Source organism: Canis lupus, chromosome 29 (genome assembly GCF_011100685.1).
Source record: "Canis lupus familiaris isolate Mischka breed German Shepherd chromosome 29, alternate assembly UU_Cfam_GSD_1.0, whole genome shotgun sequence".
Lineage (NCBI taxonomy): Eukaryota > Metazoa > Chordata > Mammalia > Carnivora > Canidae > Canis > Canis lupus.
In genome coordinates, this window is record NC_049250.1 from 5,327,765 (window position 1) to 5,354,252 (window position 26,488).

The 26,488-nt window shown below is 38.4% G+C and overlaps 1 protein-coding gene across 1 annotated transcript; it reads right to left on the bottom strand.

Moving 5' to 3' along the window:
- OPRK1 (opioid receptor kappa 1) lies at window positions 1-26,098 on the bottom strand. The gene is given in 3 exon segments (NM_001314092.1): window positions 1-533; window positions 10,548-10,900; window positions 25,842-26,098. Coding segments are annotated over 3 exon segments (1,143 nt in total).
- Between the last annotated feature and the right edge of the window lie 390 nt (window positions 26,099-26,488).

Sequence of the window (26,488 nt, forward strand, 5' to 3'; positions counted from 1 at the left end):
TCATACTGGTTTATTTAGCCCATCAACATCCCTCATGTAAGCAGGATCCTGAACTGTATTTCTGACTCTACTAGTGCTCTGTCGCTCCATCCTCATCTTAATTGGAAAGCAGAAGTCCCTGAAACACCGCTTGAAGTTTTCATCAAGAAAGGCATAGAGAATGGGGTTCAGACTGCTGTTGGTGTAACCCAAGGCAATGCAGAAGTAATAGCTGGAGAGGGCAGCTGTGCTGTGAGAGGCATTCCCCAGAGCTTCCACAAGGATGAAAATGTGAATGGGTGTCCAACAGATGATAAAGACTGCCACCACCACAAGGACCAGCCTGGTGATCCGACGAAGGTTGCGATCTTTCTCTCGGGAGCCAGAAAGGAGTCGGACACTCTTCAAACGTAGGATCATCAGGGTGTAGCAGATGATGATGATGAGGACAGGGATCACAAAGGCAAAGATGAAGACACAGATCTTCATGAAGAGGTCCCACCAGGAGTAATCATCATCTGGGAATTGCAAGGAGCACTCGATGACATCCACATCTAAACAAGGTGAACAAAACAAACAGAAGCACAAAAAGAAAATCTATTCTTATTATTGTGGCTGCAAAATATTCTAAAAGTGAGTTTTAATATGTTTGGGTACAAAAGTCCAATTATGGTAAGATGACAGTACCTGAAACAGCCCACCAAATTAGGAATGGATGCTGTATATATTAACCAGACTATCTGTGCTTAGATCAATGAAGCTAGAAAGTCACCATTTATTGGTAATGTATACAATGCTATGGAATACATAAAGCTAGCTAGCAATATAAATTATGTAGTTGTGGAAACCAGTTTGATATGGATGACTTTCAGAAGAGCTAAATTGGTAATTTATAGCATTAAGCCTTACTTGCATTTCCATTAATTAACAATTCTCCCAGACCTATGGCTCTGCCAATAAAAGCTAGTATCTATTTGTAATAAGTGACTAAATATTTCAAATCTAGCCATTCAATTTAACAAAAACCAACTTGTATGAAAAAATCAAGTGATTTACAAGAAAGTACTATTCGGGTCAGTAAAAATTTACATAAAGTGTGTTTGGGCAGCATGGGTGGCTCAGTGGTTTAGCACTGCCTTCAGCCCAGGGCGTGATCCTGAAGATCCAGGACCGAGTCCCATGTTGGGCTTTCTGCATGGAGCCTGCTTCTTCCTCTGCCTGTGTCTCTGCCTCTCTCTCTCTCTATCATAAATAAATAAATAAATAAATAAATAAATAAATAAATAAATCTTTAAATATGACCCAGGAATTGTGACTTAATGGAATTGATTGACTAGAGGGTGTTGTTGAGACATGAGTAAACTTTTGGAGAAGGAGAAAGAGGAAGAAAAGGAAAGAAAAAAACAGAATAAGGAAAAGGAGAAAAAGGAGGAAGAAAATCATGCTCATTAGCACCATCATCAAGAAAATTCATAAATGAAACAGATTTTTCATTTTAACAACACTATGTAACAGACAAAACAAATATTTTATATGATTACTTGACTTGGAAAATTGTGTTATTTGCTCTGCTTCTCTTTGATTGATAGTATTCCCTTTGTAATGACCTTCATATTGGAAAGAGCAGAGATCAAAAAGAACAGAGAACCCAGGATAAGCACTTTTATGACACTTCATTGAGAGCCTGCTCACCACTGTGGGGGACTCCCTTTCTCCCCAAGCATCAGCCAGCCCACATTTTCCCCCTTCCCTCTGAGCAGTCATTGAGCACAGACCAGGCAAACTCTTTGTCCTGATCCTTCTTTACAGGTAAAGTAATCATGAAAAATAATAAGAATAAAATTTTTATAATGACAATATTTTCTTCTGATATTGGGAAAATCCACTTCAAAAATAGAACAAGATATTTTTTTAAGTAGTGAAACAGCTCTATTTGTGTTTTCTAAATATTTTAATGTGATTTTGGTCAAATATCTCTTAGTAAAAACAAAATATATCATCTTAGAATTTCAATTAGGCATACTGTAAAAAAGAAAGAATATAATCATTTTGGCCAATAAAGATGATTATCTTATAAATATATCTTTTATCAACTAGATACCAGATCAAACCTTTCATTAGTAAACACAAACTTCCAGAATAACTCAATTTTTTGATTCTCTAAAAAAAAAAATAAATAATTGTTTAAAGTACTATTACATGAAGACTATTAGAAACAAGCAAGCATCTCTTTTAATTTCTGCTTTTAGTGTTTATGGGAATACTAAGAGTTAAAATCATTTTTAAAAAATCATCATTATTATCATTGATAAAAAAGCATTTATTAAACAGCTTTTGACAGGTACACATTGAAAAAAATCTGAATTTAAAAAACATACTAATCTAGATTTGATTTGTCTATTGAATCTAGTGAAGATAGGGAACACATCTAGTTTTGTTTTGTCTTTTCCATGCTTAACTTTTGTATATTTCAACATTGTCTCTTTCTCGAGGTTGGCCTCAGCTTAAAAGCCACATCAGAGACATTCATACAGAGTCTGATCCATTTGAATAGTCCTCACCCTTGCAACTTATTTTCTCCATATATATTATATTTACCTTATTTTAAAATCATTATATAATGACAGAAGCTAGACAGAAGCTCTTCTGCAAAAATATCTTACCCTTCCTGACATTTTTCTCTCCATCCAGAATCAAACTACCATAGCGTGGATACCCAGCTTGCTTTATCCAATATATAATCCTTGCTACATAGGGTGGCAAGAACATAAGATACTTAAGGAATATAAATCCTTAAATAAGAACATGAGGTACTTCAGGAGTACAAATTGTTGAATAAGTGAATAAATGAATACCACATGGAAACCCTTGAAAATGGATACTGATTACAGTAGTTATTATGGAAGAGCAATCTGCTAAGATAAGTAAGGCAATATAAGAGCTGATGTTTAATCAGCTTCCTCTTGAACAAATTGTCTTTCATGTAGTAGGAGCTCAATAAATATTTGCTGAATGGGCAAAATAAACTACAGCTACTTTTACAAGACCTTGGAAAGCATTCAGTGTTAGAGTTAGAAATATCCTCCAAAAGAGAGTACTGAGGCAATCATCAAGGAAATTCAAGTCAACATGTACCATTTCTATTAAATGTTCTCTTTCAGGAAAAAGAGTGCATCTTTAGCTTTAATGACACACATAGGTTGAAAGTGAGAATAGAAAAATATATTCCATGTGAATATAAATCAAAAGAGAACAGAAGTAGCTATACTTATATCAGAGAAAACTGGCTTCAACTTAGAAACTGTCATAAATGACAATATAATGATAAAAGAGCCAAGTCATCAAAAGAATGTAACAATTATTAAGTATATATATATATATATGTATATATATACTTATATACTTGTATATAAGTATATACAATTATTATATATATATATATATATATATATATATATATATATATATAAATGCTTGAGTTGAATGACAAAAGAAATACAATATACCAAAACTATGGGATGTAGCAAAAGCCATTCTTAGTGAAGTTTATAGTGATAACCACCTACATTAAAAAAAAAAAAACCTCAAATAAATAACCTAACTTTACATATTAAGGAACTAAAAAAAAAAAAAAAAGAACAAAGTCCAAAGTTAGTAGAAGGAAGGGAATAATAAAGAACAGAACAGAAATAAATGAAGTAGAGACCAGAAAAATAGTAGAAAAAAGAATTTGGTTTTTTGAAAAGATAAATCCAAACTCTTAGACTAAGAAAAAAAAGATATAAGACTAAATGAAAGAAAAGATATTAAAACTGATAACACAAAATACAAAGGATCATAAAAGACTACTATACACAATTACATGCCAACAAATTGGATAAGCTAGAAGAAATTGATAAATTCCTAGAACATACAACCTATAAGACTGAATTACAAGGAAATTAAAAAATATAATAGACTAATAACAGATAGATTGAGACTACATAAGGAAAAAAAAAAAAACAAGACTACTACAAAGAAAAACCAAGTGCCAGATTGTTTCACTGGTGAGTTTGATCAAGCATTTAAAAAGGATATCAATCTATTGCAAGCTTTTTCAAAAGTTGAAGAAGGTACACTTCCAAACTCATTTTACAAGCCAGAATTACCCTGATAGCAAAACCAGAAAGGGCACCACAATATCTCTGATGAACAGACATACAAAAGTCCTACTACACTAGCAAACCAAATTCAATAGTACACAAAAAGAATCATATATCATAATCAAGTGAGATTTATCCCTGGGATGCAAGTATGGCTCACAAATCAAACAATGTGATATGTCACATTAATAAAATGAAAGATTAAAAATCATAAGATCACCTCAATAGGAAGCCTTTGACAAAAATCCAACATGTATTCAGGATTAAAATTCTCAACATGGTCAGTATAGAAGGAATGTATCTCAGTGTAATAAAGGCCATATATGACAGCCCAGAGGAACACACTGCTCAACAGTGAAAGATTGAAAACTTTTCCTCTAACATCAGGAACAAGGCAAAGATACTCACTCTCACCAGTTTTATTCAACATAGTACTGGAAGTCTTAGCCAGAGCACTTAGGCAAGAAAAGAAATAAAAGGCATCCAAATCAGACATAAAATTGTTTGGAGATAACACAATCTTATGTATAACAAACCCTAAAACTCCACTAAGACACTATTAGAAAAAACGAATTCAGTAAAGTTGTAGAATTCAAAATCAGGGGATCCCTGGGTGGCTCAGCAGTTCAGCGCCTGCCTTTGGCCCAGCACGAAATTCTGGAGTCCCGGGGTCGAGTCCCATCGTCGGGCTCCCAGCATGGGAGCCTGCTTCTCCCTCTGCCTGTGTCTCTGCCTCTCTCTCTCTCTCTCTCTCTCTCATATATATATATATATATATATATATATATATATATATATATATATGAATGAATGATATATATGTATCATGATATATATATCATGAATGAATAAATAAAATCTTTATAAAAAAAGAATTCAAAATCAATATACAAAAATCAGCTGCATTTCTATACACTAACAATAAGCTATCTGAAAAACAAATAAAACAATACCATTTATGTTATCAACAAAAAGAATAAAACACTTAGAAATAAATCTTTAAATAAATATAAAATATCTGTATACTGATAACTGTAAAACATTGAAATAAAAGGAATTTAAGAAGATACAAATAAATAGAAAGATATCATATGTTCATGGATCAGGAAAAATAACATTGTTAAAATGTCTATACTACACAAAACTATGTACAAATTCAGTGCAACCTCTATCAAAACCCAATGGCACTTTTCAATGCAATAGAAAAAAATAATTCTCAGGGGTTCCTGGGTGGCTAAGTTAGTTAAATGTACAACTCTTGATTTCGGCTCAGGTCATGATCTCAGGGTTGTGATATTGAGCTCTGTGTCCACACTGAGTGTGGAGCCTGCTTAAGATTCTCTCTCTTCCTCTCCCTCTGCTCCTCCCCACCCTGAACTCACTTTATCTCTCTCAAAAAAATAAAAAAAAAAAGAAGGAAAGAAAGAAAGAAAAAAGGAAGGAAATAAAAAGAAAGAAAGAAAGAAAGAAAGAAAGAAAAAGAAAGAAAGAAAGAAAAGAAAGGAAGAGAGAAAGAAAGAAAGAAAGAAAGAAAGAAAGAAAGAAAGAAAGAAAGAAAGAGAAAGAAAGAAACCTTAAATTCATATGGAACCACAAAAGACTGAACAGTTAAAGTAATCTTAAGCAAGAACAAAGCTGGAAGCATCACACTTCCTGATATCAAATTGTATTACAAAGCAATAATAATCAAAACAGTCTGATGCTGGCATAAAAAACAGACACATATTCCAATGGAATGGAAGACAGAGGCCATAAATAAACCCACACATATGCTAGTCAAGAAATCTTCAATAAGGGTACCACAAATAGAAATTGGGGAAAGAATAAGTTCTTCAATAAATGGTGCTGGGAAAATGGGGTATCCACATGCAAAAGAATGAAATTAGGCCTTTATCTTACACCATACATAAAAATCAACTGAAAATGGATTAAAGACTTAATGTAAATAAAACCATAAAATTTCTAGAAGATAACGTAAGGGAAAAGCTTCTTGATACTGGCCTTGGCAATAATTTTTTTTGGATATGATACCAAATGCACAAGCAATAGAACCAAAAATAAATGAGTGAGATTATGTCAAACTAATTCGAACTAAAAACAACAACAACAAACAAAAACAAACCCAAAACAAACCAAAAAACTTCCTGCACAGAGAAGGAAAAATGAAAAGGCAACATACAGAATGGAAAAAAATATGCAAATCATGTATCTGATAAGGGGTTAATATCTAAAATATATAAGGAAATCATATAACTCAATAACAGAAAAGCAAATAACCTGATTTAAAATGGACATAGAACTGAAATAGACATTTCTCCAAAGAAGACATACAAACTACCAACAGGATTATAAAAAGGTGCTCAACACCACTAATCATCGGAGAAGTGCCAATAAAAACCACAATGAGATATCACCTCATACCTGCTAGAGTGGCTATTATTAAAAAAAAAAAAAATGTTGGCAAGGATGTGGAGAAAAGGGAACTCCTGTTGGTGGGAATTCAAATTGATGCAGCCACTCTGGGAAACAGTATGGAAGTTCCTCAAAAAGCTAAAAATAGAACTATCATATAATCCAGCAATTCCATTTCTCAGTATATATCCAAAGGAAATGAAATCAATATCTCGAAGATATCTGCACTCTCATGTTCACTGCAGCATTATTTACAATAGCCAAGATATGTAAAAAAAAAAACCCACAAATGTCCACCAATGGATGAATGGATAAAGAAAATGTGGTATAGAGTGTGTATATACATACACACAATGGAATATTATTCAGGCTTTAAAAAAGAAAGAAATCCTGCCATTTGTGGCAACATGGATAGACCTGGTGAAAATTATGCTAAATTAAATAAGCCAGACACATAAAAACAAATACTATATGATCTACCTTATACATGGAATCTAAAATAATCAAACTCATAGAAGCAGAGAGTAGAATTGTGGTTTCCAGGAACTTGGGGTGGAAGGGATGGGAGGCAGTGGTCAAAGGGTACAAATTTCAGCTCTGCAAGTAAGTAAGTTCTATAGATCTACTATGCAGCAGAGATTTATAGCTAAGCATGCTGTACTGCATACTCAAAGTTTGCTGAGAGTGTAGATCTTATGTTAAATTTTCTTATTACACAAGAAAAATAATAATAAACAGGGCAGGAAGAAACTTTAGGAGGTGACAGAAGTCTGTGGTCTTGATGAGGTGATAGTTTCACAGATATATATTTATCTCAAAACTCACTGAGCCGTTCACATTAAATAATCACAGCAGTTTGCACATCCACCATAATAAAGTGATTTTTCTACAAAGTAGTCTTTTTCTTTTGTATCAATATTTGAAGGCCCTAGCTTTCTGTGGCACATGTTCTAATGTCTCAAGGCTGTTGTAATTATAGAGTTTGCTCTAATATCTAAACTTGAGTTTTCTTTGTTTGCATTCTTTTTGTTAAGAATAATTCTGTTCCTATTGTAGCCATTACAGTAACTTAGTGATTATAATAGTAGTAATAAGCAGACTGTGAATTTCTTGCTTTCCATGTACTGACTAATTAGATCTGGAAAACTCCTAGGAGGTAGGCACTATTATTTATCGCTATTTTGCAGATGAGGACATCGAGGCACAGAAATCTAAGTAATGTCTCCAAAAGGATCCTGTCCATAAATCATGAAATCGAGATTCAATCCCAGGCAGTTTGCTTCCAGAATCTGAGCCCTTAACCAAAAAGAAACCGGAAAGAAAATCAGAGGCATTAGCTGAAATTTCTCATCCAGGTGGATATGTTCTAATGCAATTGATGCCTGATTTCCTTCACTGAGCATTCTCCACAAACACAACACTCTAAATTACCACTGCCATTCAGCTCTGATTCAGGAGATTATCTAAAACACTCCTCTTGGTGATCTTGATGGGGAGTGTCATTCAGCCCTCAAAAATGAGCAGACTAGATGGCTCAGAGACAGTCTTTCATTACATAAGCAAAATCTGCTTTAGAAAATAAAAGAAACAAAGAAAGAAGGAGCCCTCCTACAAGGCTACTTTAATTTTCTCCCACTCTCCCCTCTATTTGTTGCACAAATTAATCTCCCGACACTGGTGGATCCTTTCTTCCATGGCATTAGCACACATTCATCTACAGGAACTCCTTCCTGGAAAACCTACATCTATCTTCTTTTTCTTTTTTAAGATTTTATTTATTTATTCATGAGAGACACAGGCAGAGAGAGAAGCAGGCTCCATGCAGGGAGCTGGATGCGGACTCGATCCTGGGACTCCAGGATCATGCCCTGGGCTAAAGGCAGGTGCTCAACTGCTGAGCCACCCAGGTGCCCCTACATCTATCTTCATATCCTCTTTCAAAAACTGAATTGGAATTCATTGTTTCTAGGATGTCATTTTCTGACAATGATTAGAAGAGTGTAGTGGTTAAGTCTGTAAATATGTGAAATATCAAAATCAATCAATTCTTTATTTGCCCTGGGGAAAATTGCCATCCTCTTTTATTATTTAGCCCATTCTTCGAGTCCTCATGGTGCATATGTAGCCTGTCCTCTTGAATCCAGCTATTAAGCATCAACACCCTAGGGTCAGAAGAGTTTCTTGCAACTTTATTTCCATTTGTTGAATGCACGAAGAAAGGAAATTCTGTGTGTAATCATATTTCAAAATGCTTCTCTGATAAAGTTTGGCATATCTTAAAATTTAGCCAGTATTATAGCTTAACACCTTCCATGGCTAAGCTGGAAATTCATTTTAGAGTTTAAGAGGGAAAAGATTGTCTATCATTACAAACTGGACCATGATAGATAAGCTGATTTTATTTAGCACCTGCTTTTTCTATGATCTGGAAGATCCCTACTATACACATTCAATTACCTGTATTTATAAGTATCATGAGCTTCCTTAGTAAACTAGAGAATTTAGAGAACTTCTACAGCAATAAACAGCATTTATAAAGTCCAAAGTGACAGATCTGTTCCCCTCTTCCAAATGAATTTCCATCAGGACTGAAGATATTTTCATAGTTTTACTTTTACTAGTAAAGCAAAGCTGCTGGAACAGTAGTTCTCACCCTGGCTGCAGGTCAGTCACATGAGGACATCTTAAAAACCTTGACACCCAGGGGTGCCTGGGTGGCACAGATGGTTAGGTGTGTGACTCTTGGTTTCGGCTTGGGTCTTGGGATCAAGCCCTGCATTGGGCTCCACATTCAGCATAGAGTCTCCTTGGGCTTCTCTCTCCCCCTTGTTCTGCTTTCTCTCTCTCTCTCATAAATAAATAAATCTTTAAAAAAATCTTGATACCCAAACTGTGCCTCAGGTCAATTAAACCAGACCCCTGAGGGGTGGGACCCAGGCAGCAGTACAGTTGACCCTTGAACACCATGGGTTTGAGCCACACAGGTGCACTTATACACGGATTTTTTTTTATAAGTGCAGTACTATAAATGTATTTTCTCTCCCTTATTATTTTCTCAATAACATTTTCTTTTCTCCAGCTTACTTTATTGTAAGAATACAGCATATAAACATGTAATATACAAAATATGTGTTAATCAATTGTTTATGTTATCAGTAACCCAGTCTCTGGGTCAACCGTAGACTATTAGTAGTTATGTTTGGGGAGTCAAAGGTCATACATGGATTTTTGACTGCATGGGGCTGGTGCCCACCACTATTCAAGGATCATTTGTATTTTCTGAAGTGCCCAGGTGATTCCGACATGCAGCCCAGGGTGAGAACCACTACCCTAGAAATACTGGGAAAAACATCAAATATCCTGTTCGCATTAGTTAAGAACTAGTATAGTATATTCAGAATCCAAATTTTGCTCACGGGTACTATTGTCCATCTGTGAACCCAATTCTTAATGGCCTATGCCAAATGAAGTTGTTACAATGGTGAAATGGAGATTTTTTTAAATTTATTTTTTATTGGTGTTCCATTTACCAACATACAGAATAACCCCCAGTGCCCGTCACCCATTCACTCCCACCCCCTGCCCTCCTCCCCTTCTACCACCCCTCCTAGTTCGTTTCCCAGAGTTAGCAGTCTTTACGTTCTGTCTCCCTTTCTGATATTTCCCACACATTTCTTCTCCCTTCCCTTATATTCCCTTTCACTATTATTTATATTCCCCAAATGAATGAGAACGTATAATGTTTGTCCTTCTCCGACTGACTTACTTCACTCAGCATAATACCCTCCAGTTCCATCCACGTTAAAGCAAATGGTGGGTATTTGTCATTTCTAATAGCTGAGTAACCCCTAACGCACAAAACTGTTGTGTTTCTCATCTTCCATGGATTTAGGCATTACGTTTCCACTGCCTTTTAGTTTTTCCCTTAGATATGTGTCCTACTCACTTGCAAATTAAGAATTGCATAATTAGAAGTAAGGTTCTTAAAAATGAGATGAAAATGACTGCCCTTACCTTCCCTGACTTTGGTCCCTCCAAGAACTATTGCAGATATGCCAACAGATGACGATAAGAGCCAAATACAGATGTTGATGATCTTTGCCTTCATGGGTGTGCGAAAGTCTAAAGCCTTGACAGGATGGCACACAGCAATGTATCGGTCCACACTCATCATGGTCAAGGTGAATATGCTGGTAAACATGTTATAATAATCAATGGAAATGACTATCTTGCACAGCACATCCCCAAATGGCCAGGAATTCATCAGATAGACCGTGCTCTGGAAGGGCATGGTTGTAGTAACTAAAGCATCCGCCAACGCCAGGTTAAATATATAAATGTTGGTTGCTGTCTTCATCTTTGTGTATCTAAAAGACAAGAAATAAGATCATATCTCTTCATCTTTGTGCCAAATCCTTGAGGTAAACATGTTTGTGACAACCTTTGACTTACTGAATTTGTTTTTCTAATTCATTTATTCTTTACATACTTATTGAGCATTTAATACGTAAAAGGACTGTTCTAGATCCTAAGGGTAGTAGAAAAAATGGACAAAAATCTCTGACTTAACTTAGCTTTTATTCTACTTTGTTCAAAATATATTTAAATTTAAAAAGGTAAAGAAAATAACAGATAAATATATGAAGATATATATACAGATCTTTTTGACAGACTTGCACATAATACAGGTCTTTATTTTGTGACGGACAATTCATTTTAATCCTATCTGGAGTTGCTGGCTTTAAGCATTTTTTACATACTTTATTACTTCCCTTTCACTGCATAAAACAAAGATAAAGCTTACTCAACTTTCCCTCGGGGTCATTTTGAGAAATCCATCATTGTAATTACGTCTTTTGAAAATTTGAAATGTGTTTCACTTTTAAAACACATTCAATTTCAATTGCTAAAACGCAACTAAGTTTGTTGGTTTTTGTTTGCCAGTGTGCCTTTAGTTTTTCATCTTAAGTGCATTATGTAAATGATGTTAAGTTCTTCCTTATACACATCACAACACGAAATGTAATCTAGCACAGTAGGTGAGAAATAACTCAGTTTTTCTATACTCTCATCTTGAGAGATTTTTAAAGCACGTAAGCTGTTTCCTCTTCCAAACGAGGGGACAGTAATTTTCAAAAGAGGTCAAAAAGATTGCCTTTAAACCCAAATTTAAAAAAATAAAAATAAAAATAAACCCAAATTATTCTTTGCATTATAACATGAAGTTTAGAACAATTCCACTCTCAACTAAAACTGAATTAAGAGGATTGGTTTACTTAGAGAATGCCCCCTCAGGGATCTATAGGGCATGAAGCATCCCAAACAGTTTCAGCAGGTTTTCAGAGGCCAAATGCTAAGATATGTATGGGAAATCTATGTTAATTACTTTCTACACACCCCAGATTTGTAGACTTTATCATAATTAATTCAACCATACCCCTACGGTATGACTTTGATTGTCATTAAAGGTCATTTTTAAAGAGCTGTCTTATAGAAAACTACTGCTTTCAGTAGTTTTCCATCTCAATGGTTATTATTGATCACTGCTAGAGTGTCTTTTCAATGCATCAATTTCCATGAGAAATGTCTTTTAACATGTAGTGACAAACAGCTTTGGCTCTCCAGGGAGGCAGAGTTGTCTTCCATGAAGTCAGATCATCCTCAGACTGGATTCAGTATATGACTTTTCTGAGTTTCAGGTCCTGTCACATAAAGATAATAAAACCAAATGGTTGTATCCGAAGATAAATGCAGTAGGTGACCTGACTCAAAATGTGTGACACATAGGATCACTCTCAGCGTCCCTCTCACCCTCCCCCCAAATTCTCCCCTTCTTCTTTTCTTCTTGCTAGGAAGTGGTTTGTCTGTGCTTGGATGAAGGCATGGTATAGAATAGCACAGTCAGTATCTGTCGATTTCCATTTTGATGCTCTGCTATCTAAACAGTGCTTTAATCTGAAGAATGAGGAGTTTATTTTAAAATATGTTATCTTTTACCTTTACAGATTTCACTCACATATTATTATGTGGCCTATAAGCTTTAGAAAGTGATTAAATGTGGGATGCCTGGGTGACTCAGTTGGTTAAGCATCTGCCTTCGGCTCAGATCATGATCTCAGGGTCCTGAGATAGAGCCCCCATGTCAGGCTCCCTGCTCAACAGTAAGCCCTCTTCTTCCTCTCCCTCTGCTCCTCCCCCTTGCTTGTGTGCTATCTCTCATAAACAAATAAATAAACAAACAAACAAATAAGTGATTAAATGTATATGGCCAATGCTCAGAGCATAGGCTTTATAAAGGCACAGATAACTAGGGAAGTCCACCTACTGAGACAGAGCAAATGTTTCCAATGAGCAAGACTGAAATGCTATCTTTTCAAATGTTGGCTCATTTAATATGGTTTTATGTTTGAAAAGTTCATCTTACAAGCCAATCTCCTATTTTTTTCAACTTTCTCCCCAAGAATCTCTGATATAATCAAAGATTGTGGTCGGCAGAGACTTGGACTTCTGCAGTCACATTTAGTGACCCTTACTTTATGAAGTAAGGTCCCCTCTTATTTTATGAAGTTAGATGGATGTTCCCGGCCTTATATAGTTGTGTAAGCCAGGGTTCCAGTCCTTATTTTTCCCTCCAGCTGTTAGATTTTGGAGAGGTCACTAAAAATGGAGCTTCAGTTTCTCAACTATAAAATGGGAAATATAATGCTTACCTCATAGAACTCCTGAGATAATTGATGGAATCCTCCTAATCCTGAGAATATGTCTAATTTATTTTATAGTCTTCAACTCCTCCCCTTCTCTTATGTATGTGGGAGCGATCAGTTACCACAAGAAGAAAAAAAGAACCTAGTTCTTAGTTAGAGCCACGGTTCAGCTTGAATATGAAAGATAATAGTAAAAATGATGCCTGTGACCTTACATGCTAGAAGAACGTGAATGGTATGAAATATGAGGTATGATAAAATATAATATGCATCTTTATCAAGAATAGCCAAATTATGAAAAGAGTCCACGTGTCCATCGACTGACAAATGGATAAAGGAGACTTGGTATGTATATACAATGGAATATTATTCAGCCATCAGAAAGGAAGGGAATCTTGCCATTTGCAGGGATATGGAGAGAGCTAGAGTGTATCATGTATGCTAAGAGAAATAAGTCAGTCAGAGGAAGGCAAATATCATAAGTGGAATTTAAGAAACAAAACAAATGAACATAGGAGAAGGGAAAAAAAGAGAGAGGGAGGCAAACCATAAGAGACTCTTAACTATAGAGGACAAACTGAGGGTTGCTGGAGGGGAGGTGGACAGGGAGACGGCTAGATGGGTGATGGGCATTAAGGAGAGCACTTGTTGTGATGAGCACTAAGTGTTGTACATAAGGGATGAATCACTAAACTCTACACCTGAAATCAATATTACACTATATATTAACTAACTAGAATGTAAATTTAAAAATTGATGCAAATTACATATATATATATATAAGATGCATCTTTAAGTAATCAAAAAATGATGAGTGATTTTTCTCTTAGCTTTTCAAAACTACTTTTAACAAATAAATGTATGAAATTGCTTAAGGCTTGAACTTAGAAAGAATTCAAACCTGTCATCAAATCTCAGAATAACAGAGATAAGCTCCTATAACAGAAATGTCTACAAATTACACTAATTTTACTATACTAATTGGAGCAAAAGTTCTTGCTCCCAGAGAAATAAGCTCTTCCCAGACCATTCATGTAGGAGCCTACCACTGTCACCATCGCTCAGGGCCAGAGACACCTACCAGAGACCTAGAGACATACATACCTGTGCCTTCCTGCCATGGAGACCCCTGGATCTGCCAGCATCTCTATGTCACAGCATCACTCTCATTTTGAGATGGTTCATGTTAATGATGACAATCTTAGTAACCATTTATTTCAAACACTCCCTCTGTCAGACTCCGATGTACATCCCACATATTTATCCCATTCAGTCTCCATTGCAACTTCATCTGGTAGGTATCAGTTCCTTTTCTACAGAAGTCACCACTGAGAATCACTGGAGTTATGTGCATTGCTCAAAGTGATACGTTATAAAAGCATTGCAAGACTCAAACTTGGGTGCTGGTTGCCACTTTCTGCATTCTTAAACCCTCCCAGAACTCTATAATTTACAAAGGCCAGTGCTTTGATCTCCATGTATTTTATCTGATTCTCACGACAACTGCTCCTCATGGTTAGCCAGGAGATTTATGTCTTCTACCTAATATTAGTGAAGTGAGTTAGACTCAAGTGAGTAAAGTGATGTTTCTAGTGTTAGCAAAGGCTCAGTGGGACCATCTGGAAGGGGTGGCAGGGCAAGGCCTCTCTCCTAGGGTTTTGGAAGACACTTATAAACCTACCACATCAAAATGGAGAACCAAAGGTATAATTCAAAGTAGTGAATAAACTATGAGTACAACAAATATTTACTGACAGTCTTTTATATACTACAGTGGACTTTTATATACTACAGTGGACTCTCACAGTGGACCTGTGAGAGTGTGATAATAAGACCCTCACCCTCAAACTGTCTGGTTGAGCACTCTGGTATTGTTAGCATTTAATCAAACTGAGATAGTAGCTAGTCCTTTCAGTCAAATGTCCCCTGAGGGAAAAAAGTAAGCTTTCTTACTATGATAAGATATGAAATTATTTTCCACTTCATCCACCCTGCCTTACAAAAATTTTTAAGTATTTCAAGTAAAATGGCACCATCTGAGTGGGAAGTTTCGGCTCATATGGAGGTGGGCTGGCAGCAAGTGGTTGCACTTTTTAGCGTACACACCACAGGAGCATATGGCACTAAAAGAGCAAAGTCTGTAGGCTGTCCTTGCTACACTTGTCAATGTTATAAGCCTGCAAATGATGGTAAGATGTACCAGACAGGATGTAGGGAGCAGGCCAGGAGGAGGCCTAGAGTGCTGAGTCATGAGGAAGGTCATCACTTGGCAACATGGCAGAGGGTATCTCCAGGAATAAGAAATGCTCCCCATCACACATTAGCACAAGATGTTCCTACTGTATTTTCTTTACAGAGAATTGAGGGGTGGCTTCTAGATTGGCAGTCATACATGAACAAGGTTGTCTGCTGAGCTCTCCCAGGTTCCTGGGAGAGCCTGGCACTTGCCACAAGAAAAATGAGGCACCAGCAGGAGGAACATTGACCTTGTGACACAGCAGTCTCACATCTTCTTGTCCTTCCCATGTGCCTGCTGTGCTCAGACACTGTGCAGTAGAAGAGCTCATTCTTGAATTATTAGCATCCCCTGCTCCTGAAGTGCATTGCCTGAGTGCTTTTTTATTTTAAATTTAAATGATATTTCTTTAATCAGGAACTCCTTTTTAGCTTTATGATAGCATAATAAATCCTTAATCTTGATAAGTAATCACCATATATATTTAATTACAATTAACATGTAATAAATTACATGTTTTCCATTTTATTGAATCGTTGCTTTTAGCTCTCATTTGCAATTGTCCCCCATGCTGAAAATACACACACCCTCCCTTCTTTCTGGTTATATTCAAGCTTCTTCCCCTGTCTTCATCATTCATTATTTCAACACATTTTTAAGTCTCTGTCCCATACACAGCAATATCCTGGGCATTGAGGATGACTGAAAAACTCAATATATGGACCATGCCCCTGCGAGATTTCCAACTGACTGGCTCAATTACAACTTGAACCAGAGGAAAAGACAGAAGGGAAGGATCAGCAGTGAAGAGATTGGACACATTTTAAAGAAGACAAAACCCGGACAGGATCTTGCACTTTGAGGAGGACTTGGATTGAGAGGCTTTCACGGCTACAGTAATGAGAGCCTGGCTGGGATGGGGAAAAGTGTGTCAGGTCCCACAGAAGACCTTGAATACCAATAGGCAAAACCATTTTAAGCATCCATTGAGGGAATAGTCTGTACAGATTCTGTTTTAGGAACTTTATCTGGCAAAGTTGTCATGATGATTAAATGAGACAGTCCCACAAAGTACTCAGCACACGAACTGGTACTTGATGACAGCTCATTGGATGCCAGCCCTCAGACTCACTATTGCTGCTGCCAGTATCATTGCTGTTGTTACTACCTGCCACTGTCCTAATAACCTAACCTGTATGACAGTCCCATAAAATACCACTGCCCTTACTTATTCTGAAGAATAAGCAGTCTTAGAGATGATTCTCAGGGGTTCTCAGAGTCCATAGCTAATCAGCAAGGAAATTCAGGATTGTCATTCCAAAGTTTCTTAAGGAAGGAAGAATTTTACTAGAGAAATAATGTGATTCTATGAATTATTCCGGCAGCTAAAGATTGAAAAACATTCTGATAAGTGTGGTTAAGTATGCGCCATGAGGGTAAAAAACATTGAATATGAAGAAAGGGGGGTATGAATCAAATAATACTAATATAAAACACTAACATGCTGCCGTCAATGAACAAATGCTGTCATGTACATTATAGTGTTACAGTTTTTCACAAACAGTGCCCATTGTTTGGGTGAGGAGCCAGAGTAAAGAGGAATTAAATGGCTTGCCTGAGACCACAAATTAGTGAGACATGAGGGAGTAAAACATGTAGCCATTAAACTACAGCTCCAAAAGAAGGAAACAAACAAACACCCTAGTGGTCATTCTTCTGAAATGACCCTTTTAGTACAGCAAATACCTACAGGCCAACAAAATGCACCTGAGGAATCGCTGTTTGGTCTGGTGAAAAAAACTAGTGTGACCAAAAACTCCTGGCCCACAGGAAGCTGGCCACTCACTGTCTCACAGCACTACAGCTGCACTCAGGTCTGAAGACCCTCAACACACCAAGTTCAATGGAAGGAAATTTTTGTGATACCTAGGAAAATGCAGTTCTTTTAAACCAACAGTGGAAGACTAGCATTAACAAGAGACATGCTTTGACACTCTTTTCTCTGTGTTGCCAACAAGCGTGATTTATTCATTTCCCTGGGCATGTTTTCCAGATACAAAGATTTGGATTTTATGTTTTAAATGATCAGAAATGATGTTTTAAATGATGGCTTTACTGATGTGAATTTTCAGAAGAATTTATTTGAAAACATAATGAGTTTGCTTCATTAATTCTCCAGATAACTTTCAGTTCATTTCGATAAAATTAATTTGCTATGTCTTTTTGGACTACTTGCTATTGAAACATTGGTTCCTTACTAAGGGGCAATAGCTTATTAATTTTTAAGAGAAGTAAAGGAAATTCAGTCATTGTTTTTCCAGTGATCTGACTCTGCAATTGAATATATTCACTATATTCACATTCACTATGTGAATCCATAGATTCACACAGCTGTCAAGCCCCTTTAGTTCCCCAGAAATACTCTTCCATATGCAAAGGGCAAAGGTAGAAAGAACAGAAGGACAGAATGTGTCCCTGAGTTCCATGACTGTCACAACCTCAGAGACCATACTGGCAGTGATGTACAGTCAGAATGGTAGACATGCATTTGTGTTGCATGGGAGGCAGGCTGTCCATGCAGGGTGGTTGGAGAATGCAATAGCTGGTGCCCAGGACCTCCTTTTCCTCTGTAGGCATGGCCCTGACACCCAGAATGAATATTCTAGTGTATGCAGCTATGCACACAGGGTGAGAGTTTATCATGCCTGATAACACCCAATAGAAAACTACAAATCTCACGTGATTGACTTGTAGTTTCTCAGCCTACAGCTATCTAGATACTTAGAAGTGCACAGATACCTTAAATGATTTTTCCAATTTTATACAGAAAACTGACCAAACTAAGGGAAGCCACAGAATGCTGGCAGAGAGGAGGTAAGATTAAAGATTACCCTTCCATGCTGTCAGAAGGAGATGGCCCCTTCACTGGGCAGAAGGTAACTCTGTAAGCAGAGAGAGTTTAGTTGTCTTGTGAAGTTAAGTTAATACTCAGCAGGAGCTCAGAAAAATGTTCCCCTTGTAATAGAGGATCTCTAAATGCTCACAATACTAACCATTGTTAATCTGAAGGCTTCCTTCACCGCCTTTAGACCAATTCCTTTGGGATCTCTCAATTCATCACATATTCATCATGTGCCATCTGTTTTTCTTGTCTTTCACCTGAATTCTGACCTATGGGGCCAGGGAAGGGGTAAGTGTTTAAACACACACACACAAGCCTTTTATAACATCATCCCCACTTCTAAAATCTATTCTCTTACATGAGTTTTCCTTATCTTAGACATAAGCCAGCATCCTCTCCAAAGATACAAACAAACATAAATGGGCTGATTTTCTGTAGAGGAATAAATCTTCTGTTAAATAGAGTTTTGAGCCTATATTACTTTCAGCACTGAAACCTTAGAAGAAAGACTGTCCGGCAGCCATACAATTTTAGGTTTTGGCACTAAAAGCAGAGCCCCCCAGGACAAGGATAATTGAGTATGTCAAGAAGTTAATCTGGAGTGAGGAAAGTGCCAACTGCACAGCTCACACAAAGATACTGCTGCTCAAGAGATACAGCTGAATGATTAATGGAGAGGAGCAATCATCTCCCAGCCAGAAATAAATCCCTTCTAAAACTAACTCTAAGACAGGCACCAGGAAAAATTGTAAAGTCTCATAAAGTCAACAGAATCAAGAAGTGATTTTGAAGACTACAATTTTGCCTGGAGTCTGTTAAAGGTTGGGAAATCTATATCTGATGACCAAATAGGGTTTATTTCTCTATAATTCTTTCTTTTTCTGATTTTTTGAGAGGAGGAGAGTGTAGCTGGTTAGTCTCTGGTCTCTGAAACAGATCACAAGGATTCGGATTTCAGCAGCATCACATGTTCCACAGGGAAGAAAATTCCATTTTGCGAATCCATATCACCAGTTGCAATGAAATAAATTCTCTCTTTTAAGAGCTTGTCAAGTAATAAAATTACTTGGAGAAATGCAAGATAGGCATTTTTGAAAATCATTTCTGGAGGGATCTTTACTATGCTTACTTTAAAAGAAATGTTCAACATTTATTCCCAAGAGAGGACTCAGGATAAATGAGAACATATTTTTTTATCAAAGTCTGAGGTAAGATGGATGTCAGATAGGGAGCAGCACCAGGTTAATTATACCACTATGCCTCTGCCTTTTCTTCAATGTCTCTCTAGGTGTAGTCTGGTGATATTATCCAAGATAGGATACAGTGACATTTGAGAGAATATGGAATGTGTGTGTACATACAACTGCCGTGATTGCAATGAGAATCTCCCCAAGAAACGGACACCCTGGATGGAAAAGAGGCAGGCACTGCAGCAGACACTCTGTTTGGGTCACCTCACTTCTTCCCACCTCCTCAATTCAGTGATAGCCACACAGTTTTCTGAGACTGATACAACTTCAACCAGGGGACTCAGACTGACTCAGGGGTGACCAGAGCCTATATATCCTATGTAAGCTAAGATGGTCTCAGCAGAGTGGGACATCTGTCAGTGGCTTGGAGAAGAAATATTCTGCCTCCCAATTTTTGAGCAAGAAAACATATAGCCTTATAGAAAACAACCTTTGTGCCCAGTAACCTTGGGTAGGTTGACTGCCTTTGAAGAAGAAATTTGAGTTCAGGAAATGGAACCATTTCCAGAGTATTTTTGTGGCTCTGTTTATTTTTTCTAAGTCCCTGATAAAGTTGCCACTTTTAGGAAATTTCAACACTGCCCTCTGAACTATAGGGAAACAAAAGTCCACTCTCAGGGCAAGGGTAGCAAAAGACTGATCCCCTAGAGGTCTTTATTGTGGTAGCAATGAATTAATGAAAGCTAATGAGAAAAGAAAAATGCAAAGCTTAAAAGATTGAGGGCTAAGAAATTTTGATTCCTGCTATTTTTGTCCTAATAATTTTTTATTTATACTTACATTTAACTTAAAAGGAAGCATATAAGAGTATAGTTTTTCTTCAAATTAAACAAAAGAGAACATATATACATACTTATTATGAAAATTGAAACTTGAGAATGTTTTCTTAAGGGGAACAGAAGGGGGATAGGAAGTGTTTAGGGCTGAATTATGTCCCTCAGATACATGTGTTCAAGTCCTAACCCCTCAGTACCTCAGAATGTGACTGTATTTGAAGATAGAGCCTTTAAAGAGGTAAAAGGAGATAAAATCTAGGTAAAATGGGGTCGTGAGGGTGAGCCCTAATCCAATATGACTGGTGTCTGTATCAAAGGAGGAGATTAGGGCACAGACATACACAGAAGGAAGACCATGTAAGGACACACGGAGAAAACAGCCATCGAGACAAGCCAAGGAGAGAGGTCTCAGAAGAAACCAACCCTGCCAACACCTTGATCACAGACTTCTAGCCTCCCTGTGAGAAAGTAAGTTCTGTCGTTTAAATCAACAAGTCTGTGGCACTTTGTGATAGCAGTCCTAGCATGCTAATATAGAGGAGAACAGAGGCTTCCCTGAGAAAGAAGTTCTACCTGGGGCCAGAGGCCTGGCCTGCCTCTCCTGATGCCTGACCCCCAGGTTTCAGACTTGCTCAGCCAGCTCCATGGTTGCAACCCAATTCCTTGCAACAAATCTTTTCACATGTGCATCTCCTTCTGGTTCTGCTGTTCTGATTGAATCCTGACTAATACAGAGAATATGCAAAGTGAGGAGAGAAGATCTGAAAAGGCTCTGGAAGATATGATCAATTAAGAAACCCAAGAGGAAGAGGCATCAGTGCTGCAGACAAGAGAAACCCCGAAGATGTGGTAGGAAGTCAAGGAGGGTGCTATCAGAGGAAGCAAGGGGCATAAGATTGGTGGAGCATACCAAATCTCCACAGAAATCAAGGGACAGTCAGCCTAAAACGAGTGGCTGAAACATGATGCTCTGGCTTTGGTAAAGGAGCACCAGGGAGGGAACCCAAGGGCACAGTCTGAGGAATAGAAGATGAGAAATTGAAGAAGCAGGATTATCCCCCCAAGAAGCTTACCTACAGGTAAGGAGGATGAAAAGACATTAGCCAAGGGAACTCAGAAAAATGGAAGGGTGATGGATAATGATCACTTGTAAGACGACAGATGCTGGACTATATCCAGATGCTTATGGGACAAAAGCAGTGGTGAGGTTGCAGATAGCACAGAGGGGAGATAACTAACACAGCAGAGACCTCAGGAGAGCAGGAGGGGATGAGATTCACCTCTCAGGAACAGGGATTTGCCCTGGATACAAAGAAGGAAAGATCTCTGCAGAGACAGTGTGGTATGAGGGAGGGTGGCTGCCAATGCACATATGTAGGAAGAACACTCCCAGCACCTAGACTCTAGTGTCACAGGGAGCTACCATGATGAAACACGGTCAAGAAGATGACATGAGAATTAGCACCCATTAAATTAATTTGGATTTTGTTTGTTGTTTTGGTTTTGGTTTGGTTTGTTGGGAATGGGAAAAGGAATTGGCTCTTTCTGGAAACAGGAGAGAGACAGAAAAACTAGGCAGACTTGGGGTCAGATACACTTGAAGGCAGTGACTTTGCCCAGACAAAGATAAAACGGATTTTATTCACCAGCATTCAGTTCACTGGGTATAGGAACAAGGAATATAAGGCACTGACTTGATCCAGGGTCAAGGTTCAGTAGAAGACAGCCGCAGAGGACAAGAAGTCACGGCAGCTGAGTGTATTGTCAAGAGAGGCTGCGGCGATGGTTTGTGGTATCCAGGCAAGGTAAGAAAAAAGAAAGAAAGTCTGGGAGAAAATAAAGGGCTACCTGGCAAGAAATTATCCACAGGTTTGCAGAAGTGGTATAGTGAACAGCAAACTGACGCACAGGCTCTGTGTCATTTGGGGTCCACAATCAGCATGTGTGACCTTAGTCAGTTTATTTAATCTTACTTTGCCTTCATTTCATCATCTGTTAAATGGGGATGATAATACAACTATGGTTGTGAAGAGTAAATAAAATGATTTCCATGAAGTAGGTAGCTTTACTGGCCTGGCATATATTTAGTGTCCCTAAACTTTTAGTCATGTCTGCTACGGGAGGAAATAGCCATATGCATGGAAGTTGTGGGAGAATGGAAGTTTAAGATGTCATGTCATAGGTGAGACTGCCTGGAGAGATCGGAGATGTGAATGTGGATGGGCATCATAGCATTCCCCACAGGTGACCTACATGGGAAGAGGTGGAGAGAACACAGGGTTAGGATCTTAAGTGCTGTACCCAGGGGCACACCCAAGGTGTCAGTAGAAGCCAAAGACAGGGATCTATGGCTGAGGTAAGAACTTCCCACCCCAGGACCAAAAACTCCAAAGCCTGGTGAGAAGGGAGGCTGAGTGCTTAGTTATAAGGTTTTCACAATGAAAAGTTCCTATGCCCTAATATTAGGCAGTTATGGTAGTTGGTACATATAAAATGATGAAAACCCTTGAAATGTTAAATATACTCAGAGGATACTGGGCAGCATTTCAGGCATCCAAGATGGGAAAGCTATTTGTAAGACAGGTCTAAAAATAGTCACAGCTTTTTCCACAACCCTAGCTTTCTCCTTGGGTCTGAGCAGGCCATCTTGGACTACATCTGCCCCAACATCCAAGCATCTAAACCCCATCTCTAGAATGATGTCCTAAATGACTGAACCATGGCCCTTTTCAATGAACAGTGTTTTAAAATAGTGTCCTCAAAAGTGGTCCTCCATCTTTTTAAGCAATGTTGCTCAGCCCTCAACATCAATTATAAAAGTTGCATTTGAATTCCGTATTCCCGTTCTGCTCTCAATTCTGGTGTGCAGACACTAGCCACCTCTCTCAAGTCTTCAGTTCCTTCTTCTTCTGAGCAAAATAAACCCACTTCTACTAACCTTCCTTTTGAGGTTTTATTTTTCAACTCTTTGGGCATCTCTCAGTCTTAACCAATACCAAATACTCCTTAATCCTCATAGCTATAGATATAAGGAAACAAATGTTTCAGTACATTGGCATTCCAGGATGATTCCTCACTTTTCATACTTCATTTCCAACCAGTTGGGAGTGAGGTGGGAGGATGAATGATGTTACCTGAACCAGCTAACTTTTTTTGGATTTTTAGCTGAATTTATCTTTTAATAAATTTTGATCCTGGATATCTTTTGGATGCACACACACACACACACACACAGAAGCACATATATAAAATTATATATTGTATATATTATATAAATATATGAACAATTGATGAGTACTATATTACTATTTATAATGGTGATTATTCATTATATATAATTACATATAATTGTTATATATTTTTATATTTCATTTCTATTTCTTCATATTCATATCCGCCATTAAAAGTCCTAGTTAATCTATAATTCTGTTTTTGGGCAGCCTGAGTGGCTCAGCAGTTTAGTGCACTTTCAGCCCAGGGCCTGATCCTGGAGACCCAGGATCGAGTCCCACGTCAGGCTCCCTGCATGGAGCCTGCTTCTCCCTCTGCCTGTGTCTCTGCCTCTCTCTCTTTCTCACTCTTTCTCACTCTCTGTCTCTCATGAATAAATAAATTGAATATTTAAAAAATATATTAAAAATATATACATAATTCTGTTTTCATTCTGACATTTCTACTGTTCCCCATGGAGTTGTCTTTGCACATATTTTAGGATTCTTCATTCCTTTTTATCCTACTTTGTAGGGCTATATAAACAGTTGTTAACAACTAAGAAGCTCTTCTCAAACTCAGAACTTCAGGTGCTCTTTCAAATAACAATAAGATGTATTCATTTTACTCATGCACTTAAATATGATATAAGTAGGAACAGAGTTGTTTCTTTTCTTAGCATCTTCTTTTTGTGTAGCAGTGTTTTATTACAAACTCACAGCCTCTGAACCAAAGATCTCCTAAAACTTTTAATTGTAATTGAGAACACAGCTGTCTTCTTTTCTTTTGGTTGCTATAATCTTCTCTCTAATGGAGAGCAGCCCTGAAATTACTAAAGACTTTGGAAAACAATGTGCTTTTAAAATATTTCCTCCCTCTGTGGCCTTTACTTGTCACAGATAGGATGCCTATAAAATGCAATACACAATCATGGAAACCAAGGCTACCAAGCTACAAATGCTAATTGTAGATGAAATGAGCTTTATAATGTGTATTTGGAAGCTTAAATGATGGGTTTTAGTTCTGGAGTACAGATGAAGATAAAATTCTCAAACCTGGATAGACAGATGAATGGGCATTTTTTATTATGATGATTTCCCAAGACTCATGCTATAGATAATGTTCTTAAGGTTTATAATAAATAAAGAACTAAACTAAAGCTAGAATTTTTTTAAAGATGTAGTTTTTATTCATCACTTCAATGAACAGTGACTCTGAGTGACTTGTGTCCCTTATTTCACAGGAACTCTTCAAAGGAATGTAAACTCTTTATTCACTCTCAAAGGTGTATTTCCAAAGCATTAACTCTCCCAGAAAGTGAAATATTTATATCAAAGAGTATCGAAAGCAAAGTTGAGATTTTTTCTTTTTTTCTTTTTTCTTTTTTCTTTTTTGTTGTTGTTGTTGAAAGAGGCCAAAATAAAAAATCACTTCACCTACCAGAAAATTAGCAGATATGGGTGGGTATTTGGATGTTTATAATAGAAGCTGACTTCAATGTAACACCAAAGAGCAATAAAATAAAATCATCAGTTTCTCTCCATGGAAAATAAGAAGCAAAGCAATTTTTGAAAACCTCCACAATCCACACTTTAGAGGATAAATATTAGATGGCTTATTTTTTAAAAATCACTGAAATTCTAAGTAAATGAGATAACATTTCAGTACTAAAATGGCGCGTGGATGGATACTAACAACCCTAAGGATATATCGGCTTTTGCTTATAAACCGTAACACCAATCTGATGAGTCACAGGAAATTCTGAATTATCTCCAGTGCATTCAATGGGCTTGAATTTTACCTTAAAAAATATTTGCAAAGGACAGAACAAAGTGCTCCGAACTAGTGCGGGCAACCAGGCAAAAAGGCCAGGCAAAGGAACTAGTTTCCTTTCCAGAAGACGCTGACCTTGCTCCACACCCTAATATTTTCCATAACCATAGTTTTCAGTAAGGGTTTTTTTTTGGGGGGGGGGGGAGGGATGGGAGGGTCATTTAAAGCCTCAAAACTCCCCTGGCTGTTCTATTCGCCCCCGTGCAACCTCAGAGTCCCTCACCCAAAACTCTTCCAGGAATCCTTTACTTCAAAGAGGCCGCCCTCGGGGGCTCTCCGAGGTCCTGCACCGCGGGCAGAGCCCCGCCACCGGGCTGGAGCCCCAACCGCGCGTCCTGGCGCCAGGCGGACCTTCCCTCCCGACCCCAGCCACTGCGGCGCCGGGACCCGCACTCACCGGATGATCACGAACATGACCAGGGAGTTGCCCACCAAGCCCACGACGAACACCACGGAGTAGACAGCCGTGATGATGACGGGGATGGCGGGAGAGATGTGCGCGGACTCGAGCTGCGCGCCCTCGGAGCCGCCGCTGTGGTTGCCTTCCGTCTCGGCCCAGCCGGGCAGCCAGCCGCTGCCGTTGGGGAGCAGGCAGGTGCTCGCGGAGCAGGTGGGGCCCGGCTCCCCGCGAAAGATCTGGACCGGGGACTCCATGGTCCGGCGGCCGCAGGTGCAGGGCGAGCAGAGGCAGAACCTGCGGGGCGGCGAGAGCGAGAGAAGCTGGACCCGGAGAGGCAAACTTGGCGGCACACGGGCCAGCGCCGGGGGCCAGCAGGCCCGGGGCGCCGGGACCAGCCTGATGCCCAGCCTGATGCCCAGCCTGATGCCCACCCGGCGCACGTCCCCGGGGGCGGGAAAAGGCGGGCGCCTGGCGCTACCCGCTCGACTAGCACAGCGGACAGCGCTCGCTCCTCTTCCCCGGCTCCTGCAATCCCCTCCAACCCCTTCCTAGGTACGACCCCTCCTCCCGCCCCCGCCCCGTGAAACCGTCCCCAGACTGCTGCTCTGAGCCCCCAGACACGAAGAGCTCTCGAGCAAGGAGCC